The sequence below is a fragment of the Penicillium brevicompactum genome (genome assembly GCF_028827555.1).
Source record: "Penicillium brevicompactum strain IBT 35665 chromosome Unknown utg000005l_segment0_segment0, whole genome shotgun sequence".
In the NCBI taxonomy this organism is placed as follows: Eukaryota; Fungi; Ascomycota; class Eurotiomycetes; order Eurotiales; family Aspergillaceae; genus Penicillium; species Penicillium brevicompactum.
The window spans coordinates 3445377-3470912 of NW_026623208.1; the positions used below are offsets into that span (position 1 = coordinate 3445377).

A 25536-nucleotide genomic window follows, 5' to 3' on the forward strand; every position below is an offset into this window, starting at 1 on the left:
GGTTGCCACGTCCGATGGCTGAATGTCCGTCAGCGATCGGCACCGACGATCAGGATCGGATCGACGTCAGCACAAGCTAAGGCCCAATAATAGTGAGACACTCTCGTCCTTGGTTTTATCTAAAAGGGAGTCGGGATTACTCCGTACGCCATTGTGATGATTATTTCAGTTGCAGAACCAAGGGAGGAATGTTATACATGGCATAATTGGTTCATACTTTGTATTGAAATTCAGACATTGATGTATGTGAAATCGTGGTGAGTCTTGGTCAATCAAAAAATTCCGAGCTGGCAGAGAGATCAGTTCGAGCCGTATAGATCGCAAGTTCGGTGGAGTCGAGAAATCTCAAGATCGTCACTTTTTTTCACCTTCAACCCACCTTCAACCCACTGTCAATCCACTGTCAACCCACCTCTCAGTCCAATCGTTTCAACCATTCAATCTGTTTGAGATCGCAATGCTTTTACATTTCAGGCGTGATGTCAATCTGGCGCCGGCTTACAATGGTGCTCCACCGAATGCAGATTCTTCGAGCACGAGCCTCATGCGACCTTGTTAAGATGGACCCTAAGCCCCGAAGAAAAATCTTTCTACCTCTCATCAGCCATAATGACAGTCTCCGAAGACTCTGCTCAACCGAAGAGCGTCCCACGCTGGCGTCTGGTGTTTGATCAAGGCTGTGTATCTGCCGACATCGCAAACGACCACTACAATGGCTCAGGCACAGAAGAAGACCCCTTCCAAGTCTCATGGTCGGAAACGGACGAGCGCAATCCCATGAACTTCTCCGAAGTGAGCAAGTGGCTGATCACAATTCTGGTGGGCGTGGCCACCATGGCCGTCGCCCTAGTCTCATCTGCGTACTCCGGTGGTATCAACGAAGTCATCCTCGATTTCCGCATCAGCGAAGAGGTTGCAATTCTGGGAATTTCGCTATTCGTCGTGGGCTTTGCTGTCGGTCCACTTGTCTGGGCCCCACTCAGCGAGCTTTATGGTCGTCGCTATATCATGATCGCTAGCGCGGTAGGCCTCACGGCCTTCACGGCCGGCGCGGCCGGTGCTCAGAATATTTGGTCACTCATCATCCTCCGCTTCTTCGCTGGCACCCTAGGCTCTGCGCCTTTCGCTGTATCTGGTGGAATCATTGCCGACACCTTTCCCAGCGTCAGTCGCGGATTAGCTAGTGGGCTTTATTGCGCTGCCCCCTTCTTGGGTCCCACTCTCGGCCCTATCATCGGTGGATTCCTTTCTGAATCTGCGGGTTGGCGATGGGTGGAGGGTCTCCTAGCCGCGTTTGCAGGGGTGTTGGCAATTATCATGATCTTCGCGTTACCGGAAACCTACGCACCAGTTTTATTGCGCAAGCGCGCTGAGCGTTTGTCTAAACTGTCAGGTCACCTCTACCGGAGTAAGGTCGATATCGAGCAAGGCAAAAAGTCACCGGCCGAAGTCTTGAAGGTTGCTCTCTCCAGACCGTGGGTGCTTCTATTCCGCGAGCCTATCGTGCTTCTGCTTTCGCTCTACCTCGCTATTATTTACGGAATGTAAGCATCATCCTCATCAACATGCCAATATCGTGGCATATGTCTAACCAAAGCAGTCTTTACCTCATGTTCGCAGCATTCCCTATCGTTTTACAAGTGGAACGCGGCTGGAGTGAAGGTCTCGGCGGCCTTGCCTTCCTAGGAATATTGGTTGGCATCATGTTCTCAGTGGTGGCCACATTCCCCTTCTACTTCCGATACAAGAAGAAGGTCCTCTCAACACCAGGTCGCATTTCCCCAGAGGAACGTCTCCCAGACTCATTTTACGGCGCCATCGCACTCCCAATCGGCCTTTTCTGGTTCGCGTGGACAAACTCTCCACACGTGCACTGGATGGCACCTATTGCAGCCGGTGTTCCTTTCGGTTACGGCATGGTGATGGTGTTCCTTCCCGTGTTGAACTATCTGATTGACGCATACACTATTTACGCTGCATCTGTGCTAGCTGCGAACGCTGCGCTGCGGTCGGTCTTCGGTGCAGCTTTCCCGCTCTTCACTACACCCATGTATAAAAACCTAGGCATCCACTGGGCATCGAGTATCCCTGCTTTCCTAGCGCTCGCTTGCGTGCCGATGCCCTTCCTCTTTTACAAATATGGTGCAGGCCTCCGGGCTCGATGCCATTGTGCCGCACAATCCGACGCATTCATGGAGAAGCTCTTCGGGAAGCCCGTCCAGCCCCAAAAGGCTGAGGGGGAAGAGGCGGCTGGTGACTCGGCATAATAGCTTGATTTTCCAGGGCTGAAGCACCCGTGGACGGTGTTGTCAAATTAATTTGCAGAGAAACCCTAATTTCTAATTTTACTTCTATGGTACATCGATCTATTTTTGAGATAGCTTCAGGCGCGTTCCAAGTTCTTTCTTTTCCCATACTTTATCCATGGATGTCACCTCCGACCGGATGGATCCCAAGGTAGTTATTTCATCTTGAATCAAGAGCCCGGGAGAATCTTCTGTGGATTTGGGTTTATTTGACCAACCTCCAGGGCTGAGAGTGCTTGGAAATCGCTATGCTTTCGGGTGGCTTGTGTCCCGCTTTCACCAAAACCCCAAAAGCCTAGGAAGCTTCCAAGGTTTGTATGTGAAATTATTCTTTTGCATCCATAGATGTATCTTTGAAACACCATCATTACACTCCGTGGCTATAGATTATGTGAAATGTTTGATATTTGCGAAATTCATTATGGATCATCTGGGTATTCAGCGAAATGTTCATAATTCGTTCTTATCTCATGTAGTCTTCGTCATCGTTCAAGTCAATCCTGTGATCTTTATTCAGTCGGGGAGCCTGGGGCGATTTGCTTCTTTGACTTTTAAACAGTCAACTTTGGCTCGACCACCTCCAATGCGGTGGGAAGATCCTCTTCATGGCTTGTATGTTTGTAGCCAGCGGTGGGGAATAGTTTGTGCCAATACCGCCAGATCAGGACAGTGGCAATGGTGGTCGGAATGGCAAAAACCCAGTACAGCCAGAATTTACTGGACAACCCCCATCCGTTGTTGTCGCCCGCTTGAAAAAACGACATGCTGAAAATCGACGATATAAACGTCGGCGGCAGGAAGATCAACGTGACAAAAGCGATAGTCTTCATTGCGGAACTGTCGATCTGTGCAGCCCGGCCGATCTCAACAGATGTTCCCGCGTTGTGCTGAGCGACGGTATTGAAGGCAAGTTGAATTTCATTCTGCAGTCGCTTTTCATTCGAGGTTGAGCGGTGTCGGAGATTCGCAATGAAGCCTCGATAGAACTCTAGCTGGGCGCGAAGATCTTGGTCAAATGCGGGATCGTTGTGTTGGGGCTTAGACCCCGTATATTTGAGGTAGTGCATTTGCACAGATTCAATTGTTTGCACTGCAACGTCGAGAGACTCACAGACGTGAATCGCATGGCGGGCGATGTCGTGTAGTCTTCGGTAATCTGGATTTGGAACCGTTCCTGGTTTCGGTACCACCTTTTCAATATCCCTTACTTGGTCGCGAATTAGCCAGACGGCAGCTTCTTGAAGATTCGCCACAGTGTCCAAAAGAATTGGATAAGGCCAATATGGATCACCCAGGAGTGCGGGGTTGAAACCACGCAGCGATGCTGGGACTGTTTCAAGGATGGAAGGGTTGGGATCAAACAACAGAATGAATGTTTGTTTGGTAGCTTCTACCCAGCGTGTGAAAACGTTGAGTTTGGTCCAATAATAATGCATGTTTTTGGGAAGTAGTTTGAATTCAAAGTACACCCACGTATCTATTCTGGTTAGCTGTGACTTGCGTGATGGGGTCCCTAACTCACTAACGCCCGTCACTTGTCCCGCATCTCGGGTTGTTTCACATCCAAAGTAGCCGTTGGATTTCTTGTAGTGTGTTGACCACCATGTATCACGCATCTGGAAGAATTGACTCAAAGCGTGCCGACATCTTTGACAAGTCCGGATCTTGTTTGCCGACGCGATTCTGATAACCCTCGCGTCAGCATGCATGTTAGAAGAGCTGCAGGGCAGGGCTGCCTCACATGACTGAAACTGGTGTATCTCTTGATATGGGAGTCGTGCCCCCAGGTTGTAGGTTTGTGAACTCCTCGGGGTGGACACGGTTTGGCTCCCACACGTCACCTATCTGGTCAGCATTTTCGACTGCGACGATGTGAAATACCCACCTTGACGCCACTGCAGCACCTCTAGACTGGGACAATCGCCGCAAAAGGATTGACTCATCGTTTTTACTTGTGAGTGTTTATATATCGCTTTGACTATGGATGTGAAAAGTAGACAGCATTGATTTAATTAAAACGAGACTCGAGCAAGTGCGCCTTGTACAGCCCCGCAGGCTTAGCGGGCGCTTGAGCTTCATACGGCTAGTCATGCAGATGGTATTTTACCAGGGCGATCTTTGATTCTGATCCTTGGCGAATGCCCGAAGGCTACCTTTTGCCATGGACATTGAAGAAAAAAGAGGATATCAAGATCGCAGCGTAGAAAATCTATTTTCTGTGAGTGCAACTATCAAAATGTGGGTTCGAGGAAGTGTATGGGCAATCGCATGAGCAAAGCTTGCGCTCGACAATACGACGGTGATGGCCTGGAATTTCAAAACCGCCCAATACAAATAACAAACACCAAACGACTTTGAGTGACTGCGAGTGGACAAGAGCTGGTTGGTAGGTTGGGTTTCAGGGCAATAAGAGACCCATTTTATAATACCGTAATCGGTATGGCTAGTGCCAAATCGACGGTAATTTGATTATTTGAGGCTGAAGGAACACAACTTCAGTTGATTACTGCGTATTGGTTGCAGAAATTGAACCCACCGAAAGGTTGAACTTGATCCTCATGAATACTAGTACTGATTTGAAACCGACTGAGCCCAGAAGAGAAACGAAAGGGAAAGGGAAGGGAATTTGCCCGAGTCTGCCCACGCCCATGACGGGCCGTCCCTTGACCCACAGACTCTCCCAGGGCCCAAAGTCGCCCGAAATTTAAGCCTTGTCACTCCACCTGTTTGCTCAGAATGGCGGTCTCAAATCTAACGGCGACCTCCAGTGGCCTCCCAAGCCTAGCTCTTCCAGGCCGACTATAGATCTAATCTTTCACCTTGGAATCTATGCCGCTGTCGTGAACTTATTCTCTGAATCTGGACGAGCCAGGTGTAATTTTGGATTGAGCATTAATATCGCAAAAATAGGGTTGACACATCATATAGCAAGCTCGAGCTGCGCCGTACAACCCATAATAATCCCCACAGACGATGCTTCCTGTTTACCCGTGAAGCCAGTTCATTCAGTATTCGAGATCGAAGTTTTGAAGGTAGACGGGAATTTCAAGTAATTATTGTCTGCATCTAGAGGGGCAAGGGTATTTGAAGATGTACTTAGATATGCCATGATCGTGACTTCGTGCTGACAGTGGCTCATTTGTACGAGCTAAGCTCGTGGACACGCGGATAAGCAACCGAGTCCATCTCCTGCGCCGGAGAAAAATCTTGTCTCCGCGAGCTCATGCCTGCTAAAAATGGCCCTGGTTGATTGAATTGTGCTGCTTTTGTTTGCCGACGTTGCAAACACCAGAATACAATGCCGGCAGCCAAGACTCCCAACACAGGGCCGAGAACGGCACCAGCGATCCACGCCTTGCTTGATTGAACTGGTTTTTCCAATGCCTCCTCTTGAAACGGCGTTGCAGATGCGACTGCCGCAGTAGAGCTAGACATGGCTGTAGCGGTTGCAAAAGAGTTTGATGGAGAAATAGAGGTTGTTATCGATTCTGTAGCTAATGTCAGTTGATGTAAAGTGAGATTCAGATCCAACCAGTACCTGAGCTAGTAGTAGTCGCGGGTAGTTGTCGGAAAACTGTGAATGCTACCCAATAGCCTGCACAGAAGATATTGCTCGCCGAGGGTGTGCCGTATGGGACCGTTTCAAATATTGTCATAGTACGGCATTGATTGCTATAGTCGGACAAAAATGGCCGAGTATTAGTCTTGTACCTGAACTCGGTAGAATGATCAAAGCTTGAAACTCACCAGGTAGCAGTTTGGCCATTATCATATGTGATACTGTTATTTTGACAGGCTGTAGCGTAGGCACAAGATCCTGTTTTTGGACATCCACGAGCGTAGTTTCCGGAAGTAGTCCATGTTTCGGGATCTGTCAATGCTTGTGCTGGTAATCACTGTATCAGCCTGTGGTTCAGGAGATATCAATGTAAACTTTGATACTAAACTCACTTGTATGGGGTCCCATATACCACCCAATGAAGCCAGACTCCTTTTCCAGCGACGTGTCTATTGCGGTTCTCTGAGCGATGACTCCATAGTGTCTCAAATGTAGGCTTAGAAATAGTAGCCAAGGTACGATAGATGTCGAGAGAATGCGAACCATTGAGATTGATGAGCGAGTTTAAATGGTAGCCTTGGAACTAGGAATATCAATATAAAAAGGGGGAGTGCTCGATTGTATTATTTCTGGTGCCCAGATGGTTCACAAGCGCAACTGACTCGCCATATTGCAGGGGTTCAACGCAAACCGAATGGCATAGGCCAATATTCCCACTAGATATGTCGGCGTTCTCTAGATAATGAAGCAATTTTAAGCCGCCAATCAACATGTGCTGCCGGCACAGTGGGCGCCAATCAAAGATGGCGTCCAAGGCCCTAAAATTTATCGGGTCGACGCTAATGAAGCTATCCGAGGCGGACTGTGATCCGATACATGGCGAATAGCGGGTGGAGGTTAGAGGCGTGCGTCGATTCGCCAGGCAAAGAAAACGGCTCAGCCGCCCGCAAACTCCACAGGCGTCTCCTTAGCGCTTTGCTCCTGCTTTCAGGAAGATCTCCGGCGATCGAGGTGATAGCGATTTCTTATTTTTACTTCTTTCATCTCTTCACTGCAAATTCCCCCTTCTGCCTCTTGACCTTTGTTCCATTCTTTTTGTCCCATTCCGCGTCTTTGAGCGAATATATCGGTAATCCAACGTCCTTGTCTGGATGATGTTTTCTCCTTCCAACCTCACATCCTCCCGGTCGGCACGCATTTTTGCCCTGGCCATTCCACTTGTTATTTTCTATTCTTTCTTCGTGTGGAACCCATTACGTTTAATTGTGCCTAGTCCCGGTGGGCACCCTGCGCCGACCAAAATTGAAGAAGAGATCCCAGGCCCAAGCTCACAACCCTCTGCAAAGCCGCACCATGCCCCCATAGTGGGCCCCAACACCTCAATCTACAACATCCCTGATAAAGTTTGGCATTCAGCCAAGACTGTAGATGTGTCTGATAAGCAGCTGGGATGGATTAACAGTTGGACACATACGAATCCTTCATTCCGTGCAGAATTGTTGACGGATCGCTCTGGAGAGCAATTTGTCCACGCGCATTTCCAACACAGACCAGACATCATTGCAGTCTATGATGATTTACCCATCCCAATCTTGCGTGCTGATCTTCTTCGCTATCTAATTGTCCTTGCCGAGGGCGGGTATTGGAGTGATCTGGATGTCACCGCCGACAGACCATCCATCGACTGGGTTCCGTCTGAATATAAAAAGGAGGGTCTCAATATCGACATGATAGTGGGTTTGGAATTTGACTTTTCATACCGTGGACCTGGAACCGAAGTTGCGTCCCAGTTTTGTAACTGGGTCTTTGCTGCCCAGCCGTCCTCGCGGAACTTAGGGGTCATTGTCGATAAGGTTGTCAACACACTGAAGGAAATCGCCGCGAAAAACGGCGTTCCCGTCTCACGAATTACCCTTGAGATGCTTTCGGATGTTGTCAACGTCACTGGTCCAAAGATAATGACCATTGCAATCTTGGAGAGTCTTGGCCAGCTTTTGGGACGAACAGTCGACGACCGCGACTTTTCGGGCATCAAGCATCCAAAGCTTGTGGGAGATGTTTTAATTATGCCTGGTGTCTCGTTTGCTGCTGCACAGAATGGCTTTCCAACCGACCAAGGCAACGCTCTGGTTACACATCATTATGAAGGCTCTTGGAAGCAAGCAGACGCTGAGGCAAAGGAGAGAAAGAAACAAGCAGAGCAGATGTCTCAAAGTACATCCTAATTAATAGTTTATGTATCTCTAAATGCAATAATTATCTTGTTACTGTGATGGTCACCCTAGGGCCCCTGGGCCTGATGTTGACTTATTGGACGCATTCCGGTCAAGGGGTTCTTCGAGCCTAGCTAAAATGACAAACATCCGTGGACACAACCCAAACCACCTGGGCAATACCCGCCAACTTACTAGCACTGACTTCTGTCGGAGCCCGTCGGTGCGCAGTTTTTCAGGCTCCCTGCAGGTAGACAGCGTAGATTAAGAGAGCTCTCTCTCCCCTATCTTGCTCTCCTCGTCTCACAATAATCCGCATTACTATACATATCTGTGCTCTTCTTGATAATCTCATCAACACATGTTGATGCTTTGAGCCCATTCTGTACATACAACGCGGCAAGAATTTCTATTTGGACATGCACAAGTGACAAAGCTGCGCCGTTTTGTTTGACAACAGCCCACTCTTCTATCTGTGCCTTGTGAGATATGCTCTAGAATATAGTCCGATTATCTCAAGCAAAGAGCTTGTTTCTTGTAGAGTAGTTGCCACACGTCCTCATCAACTCTGCGTAATTTGGACATGGCGTCCATCTCTTCTTAAGATGCATTTCTTCTCTTTTCGTGCTCTTTGCAAGCCCCGGCAATCAATGAATCTCTGTACTTGAATTTGGCCGACCAATGAGTTCAGATACATGTTCAAGTCCACTGAATCTTTATTTTGCCGCTTTCCGAGCGACATTGATGGTATCGATCTCAGTTTCAAGGGGGTATGTGGTGAATTGTTACTATTGTGCCATATTTGGGTCTGGATATCTTACTCAGAGTCATCAATTGCGCAGACCTGTGAGATACTTGAAAGCTGCTTAGTCAAGCATGAAGATACCGAGGCTAATAATGACGGGATGAAACAGACAGGGAAGTCTGCAAGGCTTTCATCATTGGTTCTTTGGAGACTATTTAGTGGTAAGGACCGGTCAGATTCGACAACAGAAAATTCAATTGATTCAAATGTGGAGACGGCCTCCATACACTGACAGTACTTTACATGATGGTTGGACGACATTGACCAGAAGCAACCGCCCCTCTTCCGGTATTCGGGGGCCATTAGGATCGAGGAGAATAGTTCTTCTCGATATAGTCAGCAAATGCGGCCTGCTCAGCGACATCGGCCTCTTCAGCAAGTCTGACCTGTTCAGCAAATCTGGCTTGCTCGACGAGTCTCGCCTGTTCAGCAAGTCTGCCCTCCTCGGGGAATTCAAGCCAGCGCTGCTTTTGTTCGAAGGAAGCCGACAGGAGCTCATCCACTGCTCTGCTATCATAGCCGACGGGCTTGTAGATAGACAAAAACCACCGCAGGCCGGCGAGAGAGCAAGCGGTGTTGCAAAGTATGCTGAGGGTGGTGGATCGCTTGGCAGCATGCAGAAACAGAACCACAAACTCCACCCATTGCAGCACTGCCTCAGCGGTATCCATACCAGGGGGCTGTCGGAATTCAACCGTCTGGCGGCCGGTATCAAGCATGTTGGTCAGATTCCAGGCGAAGTATCGAGATCCTTGGAAGTTCATGAGTTCGACAAGGTGAGGGACAGAAACGCAGTCGTTCACGAGAAAGACACAATCGAGCATGGACCTTCCTTCAAGCGGCAAACTGTGGTAGCGGCTGCTTTGGAGGAGCTCGTTTCCAACTCTGTGCCGGGGAAGCAAGCTGTCAATGACCTTTTCGAAATACATTGCGTTGCGGGAAAGCTCCTTCAGTGTCTCCAACTTCCACGGTTCGCCAATTCGGGAGATGTGAATGTGCACTCCACAGGATGGGTTGACCTTGATCTCGCACACAGTCTTCAGCACGCGGAAAATCTCGTGGAGGTCGTCGCGCCAAGCGTTGGTCTCATCATAAGTGAGGACCGGGGAAACTAGTTCGAGGGGGACTATTGTCTGTTAGATCGACTATCCAACCAAAGCGAACACAGTATAGGCGGTCTTACGAGTATTCCATTCATAACTGACGACCGAGTTATCAGTTTTCAGAGACCAGAATTCAGGCCGGCGGCATGGTTTGTCCACCTTGTTCCGCAATTGGGCGGTCGGGCGGAGGTGAGGGTTGCATTCTGAGATGATTTGAGCGACAACCGCCCTCACCTTGCCCAATGGGTCAAAGGCGAAGTTGATTGGCTTCAGAATGAACTCAATCTCGATGCCAACCCGATACCGGGAGTACATCTTGAGGTGGTGGGATGGCGGGCCTGGGGATGTTAGAAATCTGAGAAGCGCCGACGAAGAAAGTCAACAAACCACCAAGAGAGAGGTCAATGGTAACTGAGACAAAAGAGACGGTGATGTGACGGTCGAGTGAGTGATATTCGAGGGTCTCTGATGGTAGTAATCTCGAAGCTCGCAGGTGAAAGGCGAAACAAGATGTGAGCGTGGAGAATCGACAACGACAACTACGAGACGAGAGACGCAGGCGAGCAAAACAGCACAACCAACACGTATTTAGCTCCCTATTACAGTCTACTTTTGTGTATAGCCGTCTATAGAAACGCCCTGGAACAATGGATACGATTTCTCAATCTTCTCGTATTCTAACTAGGCCGTTTTTCCTTTGCGTGCAGAATGCAGCGTGAATGCAGCGTGAACAAAGATAAACCAGCCATGGAGCGCTGCATTGGACAGATATTGAGGAAGAACAGTTCTTCTTCAAAGCAGGAATGGACATGCATCATGAGAATAGCTGTACCATTGTAGCACCAAGCTTCAATCGGGCCTTCGGGTATTCGGTTACCAAGTAGACGATGGTGTCGAGGGTCGCGCGACAAAAGTCATAATAAGCCTGTCACGTCGCTTTGTCGGTGGTGACACGGGATTGAAACTCATTCGACACAATTGTCGGCCAAAGGATCCTGAGAAAATCAGGATTGAATGAGATGACGGTGAGAGAGTTCTCATAGGGTACTGATGCCAAGATGCATGGTAAATGGTGTATCAGACCATGAGGAGTGAGGAATTGCGCGAATAGTAGACTCCAAAGCCGGGGGAATCACGGGACTACGGGTATGCTGCTATTGCCTGAAGCGCCATGTTGGTCAATTCTTGCATGTCGATATCATCATTATTGTGCGATTCATGGAGATACTTAGTGTTCTGTCATCGATTGAACAAGCTAGCCCCTATACCATGTCTACTGTTGAAGCTAGACTGTTGTTGTCTTGCGGTAGCATAAAATTACTGGATCAAGCTTAGCGCCCCTGCCATAGACTGACTGCCTTCGCATACACATTTCTGTGCTCCGTTCTTCGATTTCCTCCCATCTACCTTTCTCATCATCACCCAAAATGCGCATCCCCCGCACCCTCCGCAACTTGCCAGCATACTTCCGCTACCTGGACATGGGTGCGGCCGGCATCCTCCAATTGCCCGCATACGAGCTGGTATGTTCAACCAATCCAACGCCTTTTTTCCTATGATCAGAACTAATCATTAGAATGGCTATGCAGGACAATGATGGGTATATCATTCTGTACCCGGGTGAGGCCTTCTGCCGCGTTGCTGGCTGCCCTGGGCGCCGGGTGAGTGTCGAGATTGGAACTATAAACGCCAATGCATTCTGACTCGACGATCCACAGCATCGCTATACCTCAAGCCGAGCCCTCCGCGCCCATCTCAGCCGCCACCGCCTTCACCTTCGACCCGGTACCCGTGGAAGAATGGCCCCAGAGACCGAGCTGCGCATGATAGCTTGGTACCGGGAGGTCGTTGTGGCTGGCGTCCCTGCCGCCCCTGCCGCCGCCACAACCGCTACATGAGAAGGATAATGGCATACCAACTGAGATTGGCTCTACCAGCGAGCGAGTGAATAAACGAATTGAGCAAGCGACCCCAAAAGTTCCAGCGTTGTGCGTAGATCGTAGGTTGTAGATTCCTCATTGTTCTTGGTTTCTTTATTGAGCAGCAGTTTTCACGCCATTGCTTGACTGTAACCAGCCTTTCTGTCTTCATTTGGGATGAAACAAGAGTTAAGCTGCATATCTGAGCGAATGGCCGACTTATACTCCGTACTCCATAACCGAGATCTTATACTTCGCACTCGTATTCGTATTCGGGAATTATATAGATCGAGTGCGAATACGATTGCGAAGTATAAGATCTCGGTTACGGCCCCGGGGACTACGGAGTATAAGACAGCCATTCGCCCCATCAATCCCAAACTTGATGCCTCAAACTCCCAAAGCGTGGAAAATGGTCTCGACACTGGCCACCGGTTATTATATGCCTTTTCAGAGGGCCATTTCTCAAATCAGAGCTCTCGGGGATAAGACAGGATGCCTGAAGGATTTCCTTGAAGACAATCACATTTCGGGGATACCAAAAAAAGGCCCCTCAGAGACAATCGCAAATGATATGGAAATAGGGTGACCCCGAGGTTAACACTTTCCAACCCAAAGGGGGACATATCAACTCCGAAGACATCGACCGTTGCTGGGCACAGTTAACCCACCTCGATGGTACTACAATATCGCCAGTGCTCCCGAGCGCCTTGTCATCTAGGCACCTCTGTCACCCCGATATCACGAATAATGAAGATCGGCTTGACAACCGTCTCGTTCTCTTCCATGAATTGGTCCCTGTTTCAGGACGACTATTTGTGACTCCAAGGCTGCCACGGCACCCATTGGTGCGGCCTACCATACTTGCGCATATCTGGCTTTCCGCTGCAACTCGACGGCTCGGAATAGACCCTATCTGCAGCAGCTGATGAATGGCCATTTTATTCGCTCATGCTCCGGGCTAAAATGGGTTCAAACCTGACTTTTCTGCTAAGGCAGATGGCAGATGAATATTCCCTGAGATACACAATAAAAACCCAGGCATGGTGCTGGATCTTCCTTTGGTTTGGCTCAAACACTATGACAGCACCTTTGAAAATGTAGGGAATCCCCATCCAATCGAACCTCGGGTTGGACGCGGAGGTCATGATATGCGAAAGCACCCAATTCAAATCATGGATATTAGGATGAGATAACCGTCATAATCAAAGGAGAGTGTATCAAAATGTCGATATCGGGTCTTTGGTAAGTAACGTTTTATCTAGGCCGTTGAGTCAATGGTTTACCCTCGGCTGATTGATTGGCACACTCTTACAGATTTCTTGAACGTGGATGGATGTTCTGACCGACGCCGTCAGAAATCAATGACTACTCCGTGGGTCTTGTTTTGTTGAGGTCTTCCATATAATTATTGCCAAAAAAAGGCAACTTGTGCCCAGGTGTTTATTGTAGATAGGTGATATGTGACCAAATACAGGATCGATACTTGTCAACGAGTCATTAATCATGCGCTCGTGATTGGGAGCGGCAAAGGGAGTAAGAAGCGTTACTTCCTCTCCGCGGCAGCTGGGCGATATATCTCATCGGGCACGCCGACGCTTTTGTCCTCTGTCTAAGCTAAATGAGGCTCATATTATCCTTCTCTTCATTTTACGAGATGATATAAGCAGTATCAAAAGTCTGACGAGGGTCTGACTGCATGCGTACGATTTCCAATGTTCAGCTTTGTGCCAAGAGTTATTTGTAGTTATACGAGGTGGTCATCAGCCACTGCTTCCAAGGCTCATCAGACAAAAGCGGTCAGTATAGCTAGCTGAAAGAACCATAGATCCATGGATTGAAAAATGTAAAACGCATGTGAACATAAGCAGCCATTTTCATTTTGGTCTTGAATGCTAGTGTTGCTATCTTGGACTTGGGTGCCAAATTGATCTCTGAGAAATAACGACGCCTGTGGCTGGACGCCAAAAAATGCCCTATGCTGGCTTTTTGCACTGATTAAAAGGAACAAGCCACACTCGCTCTTCAATTTTATTACTTGGTTCGATCTAGATCATCAGCCCTGGTGGTGTTCCGGGAGGGCCTAGTTGCAGAGATTCAGCTGGAAGTGACATCGCAATGACATAGGTATATGGTACCGTATCGCTCAATTTCTTTCCATAAATATTGAGATCCAAGCAATTAATTGTTCCATATCTTATTTTCTCAAGTTCCACAGTACCGTATAGTTTGCCCAGAATGCCATCTCGATTCGCCCAGGTCATTCCTCGACAGGTTGGTGAATACCTGGAGCAAGCACCACAATACACAGGATCTCCTTGGGAGCTTTTTATCTACGACATCAAGCTTTTCTTTCGCAACATCTTATATATGCCATGCATGTTTTTCCCCTTGGCACCTTGGCCGTCTGGACCTCTTGACGAACAATATCCTTCACTCGCCAACATATGTGATATCTCGCTCCACGTCATTCTTTTCGTCGCTCAACTCGGGTTTTTGATTTCATTGCCCTTCTTGCTTTATTTCCCTGTCTCCATTTTTGCATCGTACATAATGGGTGTACTTCTGTTGAACTTCACAATATGTCGACTTTTGAACCGAGGTATCCCCAAAGATGGATTGAAATCGACCGAGGATGAATACACGCAACAGTGGCAGAGCCATGATGATGAGCGTTGGATATTTCTGAACGGGATATGTGTTGGGTGAGATTAGCCAACGATTGCCCAAGTGGTTTGTTTGTGCTGACGAGTGGACGCAGAAAAAACTGGTTACAAAACAATGTTGATCGGCTTTCACGAACTTTCCACCGTCCGATTGTCGGCGTCCACAACAAAACGTACGTGTCTCAAAGTCTGCAACACTGCGTGTTTGCTAACCCTTTCCAGCTCTGGTGTCGTGTTTGATATAATTCAGTGTCTCATTCAGCGATCCTTCCTTTTCGCGACGCCGGATGTCCGAGAATGCTACGTCCTGGTAAAAAAGGCTCTTTACCAACCAGGTGTCAAAAGGGTAGTTCTGATTCTCCACTCCCAAGGTGGCATCGAGGGAGGCATGATTGTGGATTGGCTGCTCAACGAGGTACCCCAAGACCTTCTGCAGTATCTCGAGATCTACACGTTTGGAATTATTGCGAACCACTTCAACAATCCATACCGTGACGTTTTCGTGCACACCAAACAGTCTCGCATGATGCAGAACGGTGAACCCACCAGGAGAAGACACAACAGAGCCATTTCTCACATCGAGCACTACGCCAATAGCAATGACTTTGCGTGCAGGTTCGGAGTTCTTCACTTTACCAAGCAACTACCCACGCATCCTCTCCAAAACAGGTTCTTGGGGAAAGTGTTCATCAACCCAAGACCTGGGCATCAGCTTAATCAACATTATCTCGATTCAATGTTTCCCCTTGATCCCACCAATCGCTTTGCACGCGATCCTCAACCTGGGGACTTCATGGACCTCAAAGTGTTCATTGAGGGAGAAAGTCCTCAGGGGAAGCCTCTGCAACACGACGAAAATTATATGGTGTCGGCGATATCGAAGACCAAGGGGGCCTTGCGGATCTCCACAGGAGAGACAGGTGACGAGACCGCAATATCCAATTTGAGTCCGGTACTTCCGTCGACGGATGGTGAACGGTGGAAAGGCAACTCCGACATATCTAGCCCGCCGCCATTGTGCCAGCTGAAAACTCAGGACGTAAGTAGATTGTGGCAATATCGAAACGGCGGTCGTCCAGTGTAATTCTTCAGGGCTGTGTTTCAGTTTGTGTTGGATGCGATGCTGCATCCATGGATGTTTATTATGAAGTCAAATGTTGAGATATTATACCGTTTGGGCCCAGAAAAACGTTGTAGCAGGGCACAGCGGCTATGACTTGGCCGCTCACATTCAGGGACAGACCAATCTTTACTATTACATTGCGAAAAGAAGAGTGTTGAAATCCAAAACCAGTCATATCAATTGAAAAGGGAAAGAAATTGCGGAGGCTAGAATACAGAATCTATTGGGGTCGCCGAAACAAGATGAAAACGCCCGCCAAAGTATATGGCTTCTTATGTCGGCCCAATGCGATTATACACTAAAGTCGAGAAGGGGAGGGCTCCACATCTTGGGGGAATCGAAATAAACAAAGGAAACCGCTCTCCAACTCAACTTTAAACAAGGGCGTAGATCAGTACGTCCATCTCTATGCCAGAACCTTTTCTCTCCATCTAAACCATGCGAAGTGTTGCAATGTCAACGAGACGCTTATTTGGAGATCTCAGTGCCGTTGGTGGCACCGAGAGCCTTCTTGATGTCACCGTAGATGGCGAACTGACCGGCGGTGATACCACCGACCATGACCAGACGGGTAGGGAGACCAGCGAAGGCACCACGGAAACCAAGCTCACCAGCGATCTTGACGAGACGGCCGACGGTACCCTCACCAGGGGCAGCCTTGGTCTTGTTGATCTTGGAAAGCATGGTGTCAGCGGGCTGGGAGACGATGGCAGCAGCGAAACCGGCAAGGAGACCAGCTCCGAGGTTGACAGTGGTCTGGGCACCGTCGGACATCTTGGACTTGTCGAACTGAGCGAAGATCAACTCAGAGAACTTCTCGAAAGCGACGAACTTGGTGACGGTGTAGGGGACCCTGTGGAGGTATGTTAGTCCAAAGTTCATTTATGCATGTCATGATGCCAAAATGCTTATTTTGTCCGAGGAAAACTTACTGCTTGAGGAGGATAGGTCCGAAACCACCGTAGAAGGCACCAACACCCTCGTTCTTGAGGATCTTACCGAAACCGCCGATGAGACCGTTGGCGAAGCCAGGGGTGGAGACGAGACGGATACGGGTAGCCTCAAGAGGGCAGAGGGCGATGGAAGCGAAGAACTCAGCAGCAGCGGCAGAGACGGAGTAGATGGCAGCGCGGTTCTCGCGGGCCTTCTCGATACCGACAGTCTGGACGGCCTTGGCCTTGAAGAACTCATAACCTCCGAACTTAAAGGCACCCTGGGCGAAGTAACCAGCGAAGGTAGGACCGGCACCGGTCAAGAGAGCACCAGCACCCTCGTTCTTAACGACCTGGCGGAAGGCGCTGAACATACCCTTGTTGTAGGTGGCGGGGTCCAGCTGGATCTTGGTCTTGACGCTGTGTAATGGTCAGTTCGCCGGTCCAAACAAAGGGACCCGGGTAACGGGTCAGACTTACACATCGACGGGAGTGAAAGCACCGTGGGTGACGGAGCAGCAGACGGCACCGGCAAAGGCGAAACGGGCGATGAGGTCGGCGCCCTGGGGGCCCTTCTGGGTGGGAGCGGGAGCAGACATTGCGACGCGGAGGTTTAGAGTGGAGTGGGAAGAGGAGTGATCGGAGATTGAAGAGGTAAAAATTTGAGAAGGGGACACCACAAGGGGGCTGGTCATGCCAAGGAATTCATCCCTACCGGCTCGTCATGTGAAGTCACGTGTCTTGCTCAGGGCCGATGCTCATACGTCTGTCCGTTTCCACTAGGGAAGTCCACGGGTAGCATATCTCCACCCGGTTGGCGACATAATTTTTGTTCACTGCTCTGTTCACCCTGGGGGAGACTAAGAACCCGCCAAAGCTCTCCATCACGGTGAGACCCATCTTAGCCACTAACCACCTTCACCTCCCAATCTCTTCCCAGAGTGTTCTGACCCAGACAGCCCCGACAAGAGGTCAATGCTTTGATATCGGGCTGTTTCGGGATTGAACTCAATGACGGAACCGAACCTTGGAAGCACCGAAATCTTTACACCGAGTTTGGGTCGTCGAATTCCAGAACCATGCCTGATTCGGAAGTAAACTACATACTATACATTCCACGCAATTTAAGTCAAAAAGGAAATATATCTTCCACCACTGATAAAGTAGTGGTATTTCTGCTCCTTCCAAGGTCGTTCTTGATTAGGAGCTGTCACAATTATCCACGTATTCGTGAGCAAATTCAAACAGTACACTCTGTCCAGAAGTATACCCGCGGGAGTATAATTCCACAACTCCCGAGATCCCCTTTTACAACATCGGCTCTGGAATACCCTCAATTTCAAGCTGTTATGGAAAAAGACAATTCTTTCAATCCTTCACAACTCGCGATTAGACTTCTGTGAGCCGCACGACCCGCTCTATTCCGGTAACCCGGTGACGTCGGAGCGTCGCGGGTCGGGTCTCGGATGAGCGGCAACAACAAACAAACTCAATGTGATGCATTGGTTGCTATACAGTTCACACAGGTGTATCACACAGCAAACACCATTCTTGTGACAGATTTGAATGAATTCCACCTGACTGGAATTGGGAACAGCTAGGCAGTGTTGAAACCACCATTCTTTGCGTGCGAAAAGGGACACGATGCCATAGTCCTGCTTTTGATGACTTCAATGTCGGACATCATTTCTGTCTGTCCCTTCTCCTTCTGAGGGCTCGGTCCGATGGTCATCAGGTCATAGCCTTGTGGGTGATAACGATCTCCCCGCGCGCCAGGCACCTTCCCGCCCAAGGCTCGGACAAGCAGAGCCCCAGGTCCCCATCTGGACCAGAAGTTGGGCTCCATGTACCATGGCTGAAGCGTTTTCCTTCTGAAACTATAAAGCCCTGTTTCGGCATTGGGGAGCTCACTCACAAGCTTCAGGGCGCCTGCTCGTGGGAGCGAGAAATGCCTCAGGAATATTTTCCGCGCTTCCCGGATTGAAATAAGCAAGGTTGAGTAGATCAGACCCGGGGATTCCAGACTAGGATGGTTAGTTACGACACGAACCATGTCTGGCTGAGAACAACAGATATCTCGCACTCTCAGGGAAGCAAGTGCGATTGCCATACTTACCACAGACTTGTCCTCATAACATTATCCAAGCTGGCTCCCAGCATTTGTCGAACGGCGATGCGAACGAAAGCGGGAAGCGATGATAGCGCTGAATCAACATATACTCGGACGTATTGGTCATTTGTCGCCGTGGGCTTGGCGACTTCCTGCTCATATCGCAAAGTCCACTCTTGCAGCTCATTTGCAAAATGCAAGCCGTTGGTCCAACCCTCCTTACTCGAAGCAAGTTTGTCGAAGGGTATCCCCATGTCTTCTCCTAGGTTCTTGTGGAAGACACCTAGCGCACACAATTCAACCTCGGTAAGGGCTCGCCATTCTTCTCTGTTGATCACATCGACAATCTCGAAGAGCCCATCACCAAGCGTGTGAAGAAGATCGTCATCGGTAATTTTGTCTGCTTTACGATACCGAGCGTGGCTGAATATAATATTTGTCAGATATTCGCACGATCTCTCAGTTGTCATCTTCAAGGAGAATGACTTCAACCCTAACGTGGAAACTCACAGGTAGTTCATTCTCGCCACAGCGCGTTGATATCGATCAGAATCTCTGGCCTTGGATTGCGCTTCCCTTAACAGAATTTCCGTATCCACCGCACGCTTTCCAGAGTTCCGCTTGTTGTTTTGACCAGTTACTGCGAACAACTTCGACATGGTCGGAATAGCCCCGGCCTGATCGTTGATGACCACGAATCAGTTCAATTTCCTACTCTTATCCACCACAAATCAATGGAAGATGCCATACCTTCAACAAAGCGATTTTTCGAGCTTTTCCGAATGCGTATGGAAACTCGAACTCCTGCAACTGAGAAATAATTCCATGTGCTTCGTCTGTTGTCATGGTCGACAACTCTCTCCGGCCGTGCAGGAAAGGGACCTCGATAGAGGCCATGCGCTCGTAACGGCGGAATTTTACCACAACCATGTAACCCACGATAACTGCAACCGCAATACATTTGTAACTGCCCATGGTTGTCTGCATTAAGCTGAATGGATCCGACATCTTGGAATATGGCACAGGCAATGTTGTTATTTCAACCAACGACCTGGAAAAAAAGTTGGGAATTCGGTCGATGGTGATCTTTGATCAATTTGATGGTGCGGTGAAGGGAAATACCTCTGTATTCAGAAGGGGACGTATCCAATCTAATATATCGCAGTAGACTATTCATGACCCAACAAAATTTGTCAGGTTTGAACTTGACAAAAAAATGACGAGGTGAGCCATATTGTTGGGCCTCGGCGCTGGCAAGCCTGTAGCTCCAGTGTGGATTTCTGAAGTTGATAATGTAATCAGAATTCGAACACTGGAAGTCCTAAAGGCTGCTTTTGAACATGATGTTCATGTGAAGCGGGCGGCTGGTTGATAATTCAGTCATTTTCTTTTATTATGGGAAGACTTAATTTGATGTTACATCTTGACTGCGGCATGAAAAGCTATATCAACATCTGATCGACGAAAACCGGGAGCCCGCCCTAGTATAGCCATACAAGACCGTAGTCCTAATAATAAATCATGTTAGAAAAACCTTCGTGCAAAAACCGACGATTTCGCTTACTTTCTGTAAAGTACTCCAGGTCGAATGTAAGGTTTTGAGAAAACCTCGGAGATGTTCCAGGTCCGCTATCTAAACGGTGTCAGCGGAACTCAACCTAGGGACTTTATCGCTCAATCAAATCAATGTTGGAACTTACCACTCGGAACATATCTCATAGTGGGACAGACTGTAGACTCGTCGAGTTGCACGCCTCTTGCTTTCAGATATCCTTCAACATCCCGGCAATCGAACCAATCACCACCAAATCCACAGAGCTCAAGTTGGGCTTGCTGGGTCTGGGAGATATCATTTTGGGGATCCCCTTCCTTCGACATGGGTAGGATACCCAGTATTCGTCGCGGGACCCTCGAATTTGGGGGATACATAGGATTACCGGCATCATCAATATCAGCATAGTGCGTTCCGGCGCCACCTATGGTATAGAATGGCAGGCTGCTGATTTCCAGCGAATGACCACGGTTAGATGTCACTAGCTCTTTGAAATAGGGGTACATTTTCGCCCTTTCGCGGAAACATGGAACAAGTCTGAACAGTCGAAAGACCTCATGCGGGTCTGAGTGTGGATCGTCGAAAATCTGAAAAGCGTATTCTAGACTGAATCGTTTCAGTCTGCGTGCGAAAGACGTCTCCAAGAAGGAGTATGTATAATTCAATTGAGCCCCAACAGATCTGTCGACTGTTTCTGACATTGGGTTCTTTCGTTCGGTATTCGAACAACTTTCCCTGGAGTTGCTTCCGGCAGGTAACATCATCCCCTCTGTATCCCCAGAAAGATTTGGAGATTTTCTCATTGCCGAAAACTTGCTCAAGGCTAAGTCAGGGATATCCTGGTAGCCACTGGCAGCAAAATTGGATGCCCGATCATTTTGTGGGACGGCACTAGAGCAGTAATTTGTCAACTGCTTTGAGCTTGCTATCCGGGTAACGCTGTTTGAAATGTCGACCTGGTTCCCACCCGGTATAATTTTCAAACGGTCTAATATGCGCTCGCATCCACCAAGGAGCTCTGGATGTGTGCCGTGTAATGTGGCTTGTAACCTATCTCGATGCTCTCGGAGTAGTTGACCAATTTCTGTAAGCTTGTGCTCCAGCTCACAAACGCGTTGTTGGGAGCTCTGAATACAAGCATCTTTTTTCAACCTATAGGTTCTCTGAGCACGTCGAATTTGGATTCGCCGATCCTAAGCGGGGCGTCAGATGCTAAATTTCCTACCATTTTGTAGATCAAACAAAAGTGACAAGAAATATGAACAATGGAGACGCACCTCGGATAGTTTAGCGGCGGTCGCATCGAGTCTAGGCCGCCCTTCACTCTTATGTTGCCGCCGCTGCCTGGACGGGGCCGCTGCGGTCGACTGGGCTTGTGGCATATTGTCCCGCTTGTGGTCAAACGCAGCTTGATTTTCACAGTGCCCAAGGTTATTTTGCTCGTGATTGAGGCAGGATGTCGAAATTCTGGATGTTGGAACAATTTTTGCCAGACTGCTGGAGTAAAACCTAGATTACATTATCAACCAGCGGATAATGTAATCGTCCCAACTCATGCCGAGGCATAATAGTTGGTTGTCTGCTCAAAATGTTGAGTCACAAATTTTAGATTGTTGAGATTGAGAATTGTGGTGGAATCGATAAAGACTTTTCTGTGCTCCATAGTTAACTCGAGTCCTAGTTTTTGCGCAGCGGATTCGATATTTTCAGCCGAAGGACTTTGCGTGGGTGGCGCACCATCCCCACGTTATTTTGACTGTATCATTCCAACGCCAATGTTCAGACTAGGTTTTGCTTTGCCATGCTGTATATTTGCAACTTGCATGGCACTGATGAAGGGAACCGAGTTTTCTGTTTTTACTGACTTGGTCACTTTAGAAGCCGCCAATGGTCATGTAAAAAAGGCCGATTTTCTCTACATGGAGGCTCAGGGAAATCCATGAAGCACAGAGAAAAGAATGACATGGTCACAGGAGAACTCCAGTGAGAGTCAATCCACATTTACAAACGCCGACTTGAGGATTCTGGTGTCACTTCGGGAGTCATACACTTCCCTCAGTTTGATTGGCACGGCTTAGGTATCACACCAGAGGCTCATAAAGACCACCAGCCTCACTCCATTGGGTTTGGATTTTGTTCCAGGTTATCAATTCTCGGTGGTTTCACACATTTTATAATGCCTGAGTGAAGTCAGACACTGCTTCAAAGTGGAACTTGGGTGCTGGAAATGTATAGTATAACCCACACTCATCCAGCTCAACCTGTTTCGGCATAATCCGTTTGTCAGTCATAAATTGGCGCTAACCAGGCTTTGCAATCTGTATTTCCCATGGAACAATGGGTATAACCATGGAGGTATCACGATCAGTGCTTCCGAAGTTGGGGCTTTGAATCAACTTCCCAATACATCTCAGGTAGCACAACACTGAAAAAATATCCCAATCAGATCTCGCAGAATAGTTCTATTCAGTACTTTTTCTCCATTCAAAGTTGAGTACGTCAATTGAGTCTCACGAACTCACACGGATGTCCTTCCAACATGTTCGAACACCCCTGAGTGTGTGTCAATTTCGCCCGCTTTGTGATAGCCATGCGTTCTGGTATAAAATCCCGATTACCCTATCACTTGATTGATAAGTGTCACGAAGGCGATCCTGCAAGCAGAGATAGTTTTACAGCGAGCAACATCCAAAAAAGCCGCGCTCTATGAGCCAGGCTCAAGATGACCGACGACCAAATGAGATCGCTGCATATGTGTGTGGGTTCAGCTTAGCACTCACCGCTGTAATTGCACGGGCAACATCTCGAATCCGCGCAAAGGTCAAATTCGGCGCGGATGACTGGATGATATTTCTTGCAACTGTATGCTTCGGTGATGTTCCTGAGCCCCATATGTTCTGATGGAAGGATAGGTCTCCTTGATTGCATATGTTGTGCTTATAGCACTGGCGATTCGTAACGGAGAGGGTCGACATGTGATATTCCTCAAAAGTTTGAAGTCATTCATGCAGGTAAACATCATTCTCCTCCCGAGGTGACTTGGCTCTTGAATCCACTTGTTGACATGTTGGGCCGGCGAGAACAGGAATATGTCGGATCCGTGATTTGCTATTCGACTACCCTGATGCTCACGAAAATTTCAATCCTGATATTTTATCGCCGAATCTTCCAGCTACAGTGGTTGCTTGTGGTATCGTATATCATCGGCATCATGGTCATCATATACACCTTGGCCGTCATTCTTGTGGTGTCGCTTCAGTGCATCCCACTTTCTTCCACATGGACAGGAAAGCCGGCGAGGTGCATCAACAAGGGCTTGCCGTTCATTATCCTAGGGTAAGTAAGAGAAAAGGTGAAAAGAGGTGAAGGCTTGATCGACCGCCATGCTCATCCAGATGGTTTTATAGGGTTGTCAATGTGATGACAGATGTTGCTATACTAGCATTGCCAGTACAACCAGTTATTGGATTGAACATGAGGACCAAACGTAAAGTGCAGGTGCTGGGTGTCTTCTTTTCTGGAGCAGTGTACGTATGCCCCGCGAGAAACTGTATCTCATACACACGGTCACTGACACCGACAGTGTTTGCGTTTTTGGAATTGTTCGATGTGTGGTGATTTTCCATATTAAGCCTGGAGATCCAAGCTGTAAGAGCCATCATATCCGTAATTTTATGAAATACTCAAACCATCTCAGGGAATGTGGCTTATTCGGGAATATGGTCATTTGTCGAGGTCTCAGTTGGAATTGTGGCCGCATGTTTGCCGACCTTAGCCTCATTATTCAAGAGATGATGCGAGCGATGGGGTCCTCGAGTGGTTTGAGTGACGTGACGGAATTCTGGAAATGGCCAGTCGTCGCTGTCATCATTGGAGCTAGAGTCTTCAGAAACTTCCGTTTCTTCCGCGTTTCCTGGGTTTGCCGAGGTGGAGCAGGACATTAAGTGAGATTCAGCTCGAATTCGTAGTGCATTTAGGTCAATTGGACCTGCATATCCAGGGAAGTCGTCTGTGTCGATGATCTCCTGGGGATCGACCTCCTCGTCTTCGGAAAGAGGATCTCCAGTGGGTTTGAAGTCAGGGTCTTCCTAATCTGAATCGGGGAAGACATAGCTTTCGCTTTGATTCGCGAGTTCCAGGAATGTGTCGACGAGATGAGGCCAGAGATTTTCATCAACCCACAGTGAGTAAGAAGCTGGTTTGATAGCTCGGGTGTGTCGAAGGCGGAGAGGCCAGCGTTGTGCCCCCTGTCTTCGGGGGGCGCCTAGCCTCATTGAGATCCCCTCGTTATACATCACGGCTGAATTGCAACAGGCCTAGCTACCCAGGTTTAGAGAATGCTATTTGGCAAATGGGAAGAAGAGGAAGTTAGTTGGCGCAAACCGCGTAAACAATAGCCATTCTGCCACTTCGGACCGCCCAGTACAACTATCGCGTCGATCGACACTTCTTATCAGTCTCAACATTGTCTGCAGCATGTTGACTGCTCATATTTTTCTATCACTTCGAATAATACACTTTGTCAGGAAATGAGAATGGAGCTCATTTCACGCGACACTTGCTGACCGCTTGTCCTTTACTAAACTCCTGGCCGGCCACCGTTTCTCCACCGTAGCTATCACAACCGTCAAGATGAGCTCGACTGCAAAGAACATCGCAGCGATCTGATATCCAATCTTGAAGTGTGGCTGCTGGCCGGTGTTATATGCCAAAAGCGGCACCCACGCGTTGAATGTGAAAGCGACCGCCTCCATCACTCCAATGACCACAACCCGATGCTCAGCGGAGAACCCACACGTTTCACTTACCCACGAGGTGAAGATGATGCCCGCACCTAGGCCTCGCCAAAACCCGCCCACCGCCCAAACCCGCCCGCGAAAACCCAGCCCATGGGCCGGGTTGGGTCTTAGTCAGCAAACCCGGGGGCGGGTTGTCATCCGGGAAACCCAACCCAAGACCCAAATGGGTACCCGCGATTACCCAAAAAAGCAAAAAAAGCTGACTGATCATTTTACACTAAGTTATGCAGTAATTTTCGATTATCTAATTGTTTCGATGGCGTAACTACTAGCTTCTAGCTGAGAATATTTGGAAAGGAACATGAAGGGCTTGTAAAAATCAAATTGGCTAATTATTAAAGACTAGTATACCTCGTAACCTCGCAGTCTGCTGGAGGGCATTGTTACCCGACCAGAAGATCTCTTCTGGCTTCTATCACTCAATTGCATGATTGGAGGCGGAAGTAAAT

At 48.5% G+C, this 25536-nt stretch overlaps 10 protein-coding genes across 10 annotated transcripts; 4 read left to right on the forward strand and 6 right to left on the reverse strand.

Annotated features, from left to right (window-relative positions):
* Positions 1-609: 609 nt before the first annotated feature.
* N7506_007146 (MFS transporter) lies at positions 610-2267 on the forward strand (the record flags this gene model as incomplete). Its single annotated transcript, XM_056956439.1, has 2 exons — positions 610-1544; positions 1601-2267. 2 exons carry the CDS (start codon positions 610-612, stop codon positions 2265-2267), a joined length of 1602 nt encoding a protein of 533 aa, XP_056810773.1.
* A 590-nt stretch (positions 2268-2857) lies between these two features.
* N7506_007147 (uncharacterized protein) lies at positions 2858-3922 on the reverse strand (the record flags this gene model as incomplete). The annotated part of the gene is made up of 2 exons (XM_056956440.1): positions 2858-3783; positions 3829-3922. The coding sequence occupies 2 exons, from the start codon at positions 3920-3922 to the stop codon at positions 2858-2860; spliced, it is 1020 nt and encodes a 339-aa protein (XP_056810774.1).
* Positions 3923-5441: 1519 nt separating this feature from the next.
* On the reverse strand, positions 5442-6072 carry N7506_007148 (uncharacterized protein; the record flags this gene model as incomplete). The annotated part of the gene is made up of 2 exons (XM_056956441.1): positions 5442-5743; positions 6054-6072. The coding sequence occupies 2 exons, from the start codon at positions 6070-6072 to the stop codon at positions 5442-5444; spliced, it is 321 nt and encodes a 106-aa protein (XP_056810775.1).
* Positions 6073-7016: 944 nt separating this feature from the next.
* N7506_007149 (uncharacterized protein) lies at positions 7017-8090 on the forward strand (the record flags this gene model as incomplete). Its single annotated transcript, XM_056956442.1, has 1 exon — positions 7017-8090. One exon carries the CDS (start codon positions 7017-7019, stop codon positions 8088-8090), a length of 1074 nt encoding a protein of 357 aa, XP_056810776.1.
* Positions 8091-9185: 1095 nt separating this feature from the next.
* N7506_007150 (uncharacterized protein) lies at positions 9186-10301 on the reverse strand (the record flags this gene model as incomplete). The annotated part of the gene is made up of 2 exons (XM_056956443.1): positions 9186-10009; positions 10067-10301. The coding sequence occupies 2 exons, from the start codon at positions 10299-10301 to the stop codon at positions 9186-9188; spliced, it is 1059 nt and encodes a 352-aa protein (XP_056810777.1).
* A 1112-nt stretch (positions 10302-11413) lies between these two features.
* Positions 11414-11884, forward strand: N7506_007151 (uncharacterized protein; the record flags this gene model as incomplete). The annotated part of the gene is made up of 3 exons (XM_056956444.1): positions 11414-11509; positions 11576-11647; positions 11705-11884. 3 exons carry the CDS (start codon positions 11414-11416, stop codon positions 11882-11884), a joined length of 348 nt encoding a protein of 115 aa, XP_056810778.1.
* A 2574-nt stretch (positions 11885-14458) lies between these two features.
* N7506_007152 (uncharacterized protein) lies at positions 14459-15655 on the forward strand (the record flags this gene model as incomplete). The annotated part of the gene is made up of 3 exons (XM_056956445.1): positions 14459-14610; positions 14667-14744; positions 14794-15655. 3 exons carry the CDS (start codon positions 14459-14461, stop codon positions 15653-15655), a joined length of 1092 nt encoding a protein of 363 aa, XP_056810779.1.
* Positions 15656-16162: 507 nt separating this feature from the next.
* Positions 16163-17225, reverse strand: N7506_007153 (mitochondrial phosphate carrier protein; the record flags this gene model as incomplete). The annotated part of the gene is made up of 3 exons (XM_056956446.1): positions 16163-16547; positions 16627-17046; positions 17107-17225. 3 exons carry the CDS (start codon positions 17223-17225, stop codon positions 16163-16165), a joined length of 924 nt encoding a protein of 307 aa, XP_056810780.1.
* Positions 17226-18223: 998 nt separating this feature from the next.
* Positions 18224-21670, reverse strand: N7506_007154 (uncharacterized protein; the record flags this gene model as incomplete). Its single annotated transcript, XM_056956447.1, has 7 exons — positions 18224-18650; positions 18743-19159; positions 19247-19307; positions 19341-19413; positions 19487-19822; positions 20468-21481; positions 21566-21670. The coding sequence occupies 7 exons, from the start codon at positions 21668-21670 to the stop codon at positions 18224-18226; spliced, it is 2433 nt and encodes an 810-aa protein (XP_056810781.1).
* A 2325-nt stretch (positions 21671-23995) lies between these two features.
* Positions 23996-25042, reverse strand: N7506_007155 (uncharacterized protein; the record flags this gene model as incomplete). Its single annotated transcript, XM_056956448.1, has 2 exons — positions 23996-24376; positions 24869-25042. The coding sequence occupies 2 exons, from the start codon at positions 25040-25042 to the stop codon at positions 23996-23998; spliced, it is 555 nt and encodes a 184-aa protein (XP_056810782.1).
* Between the last annotated feature and the right edge of the window lie 494 nt (positions 25043-25536).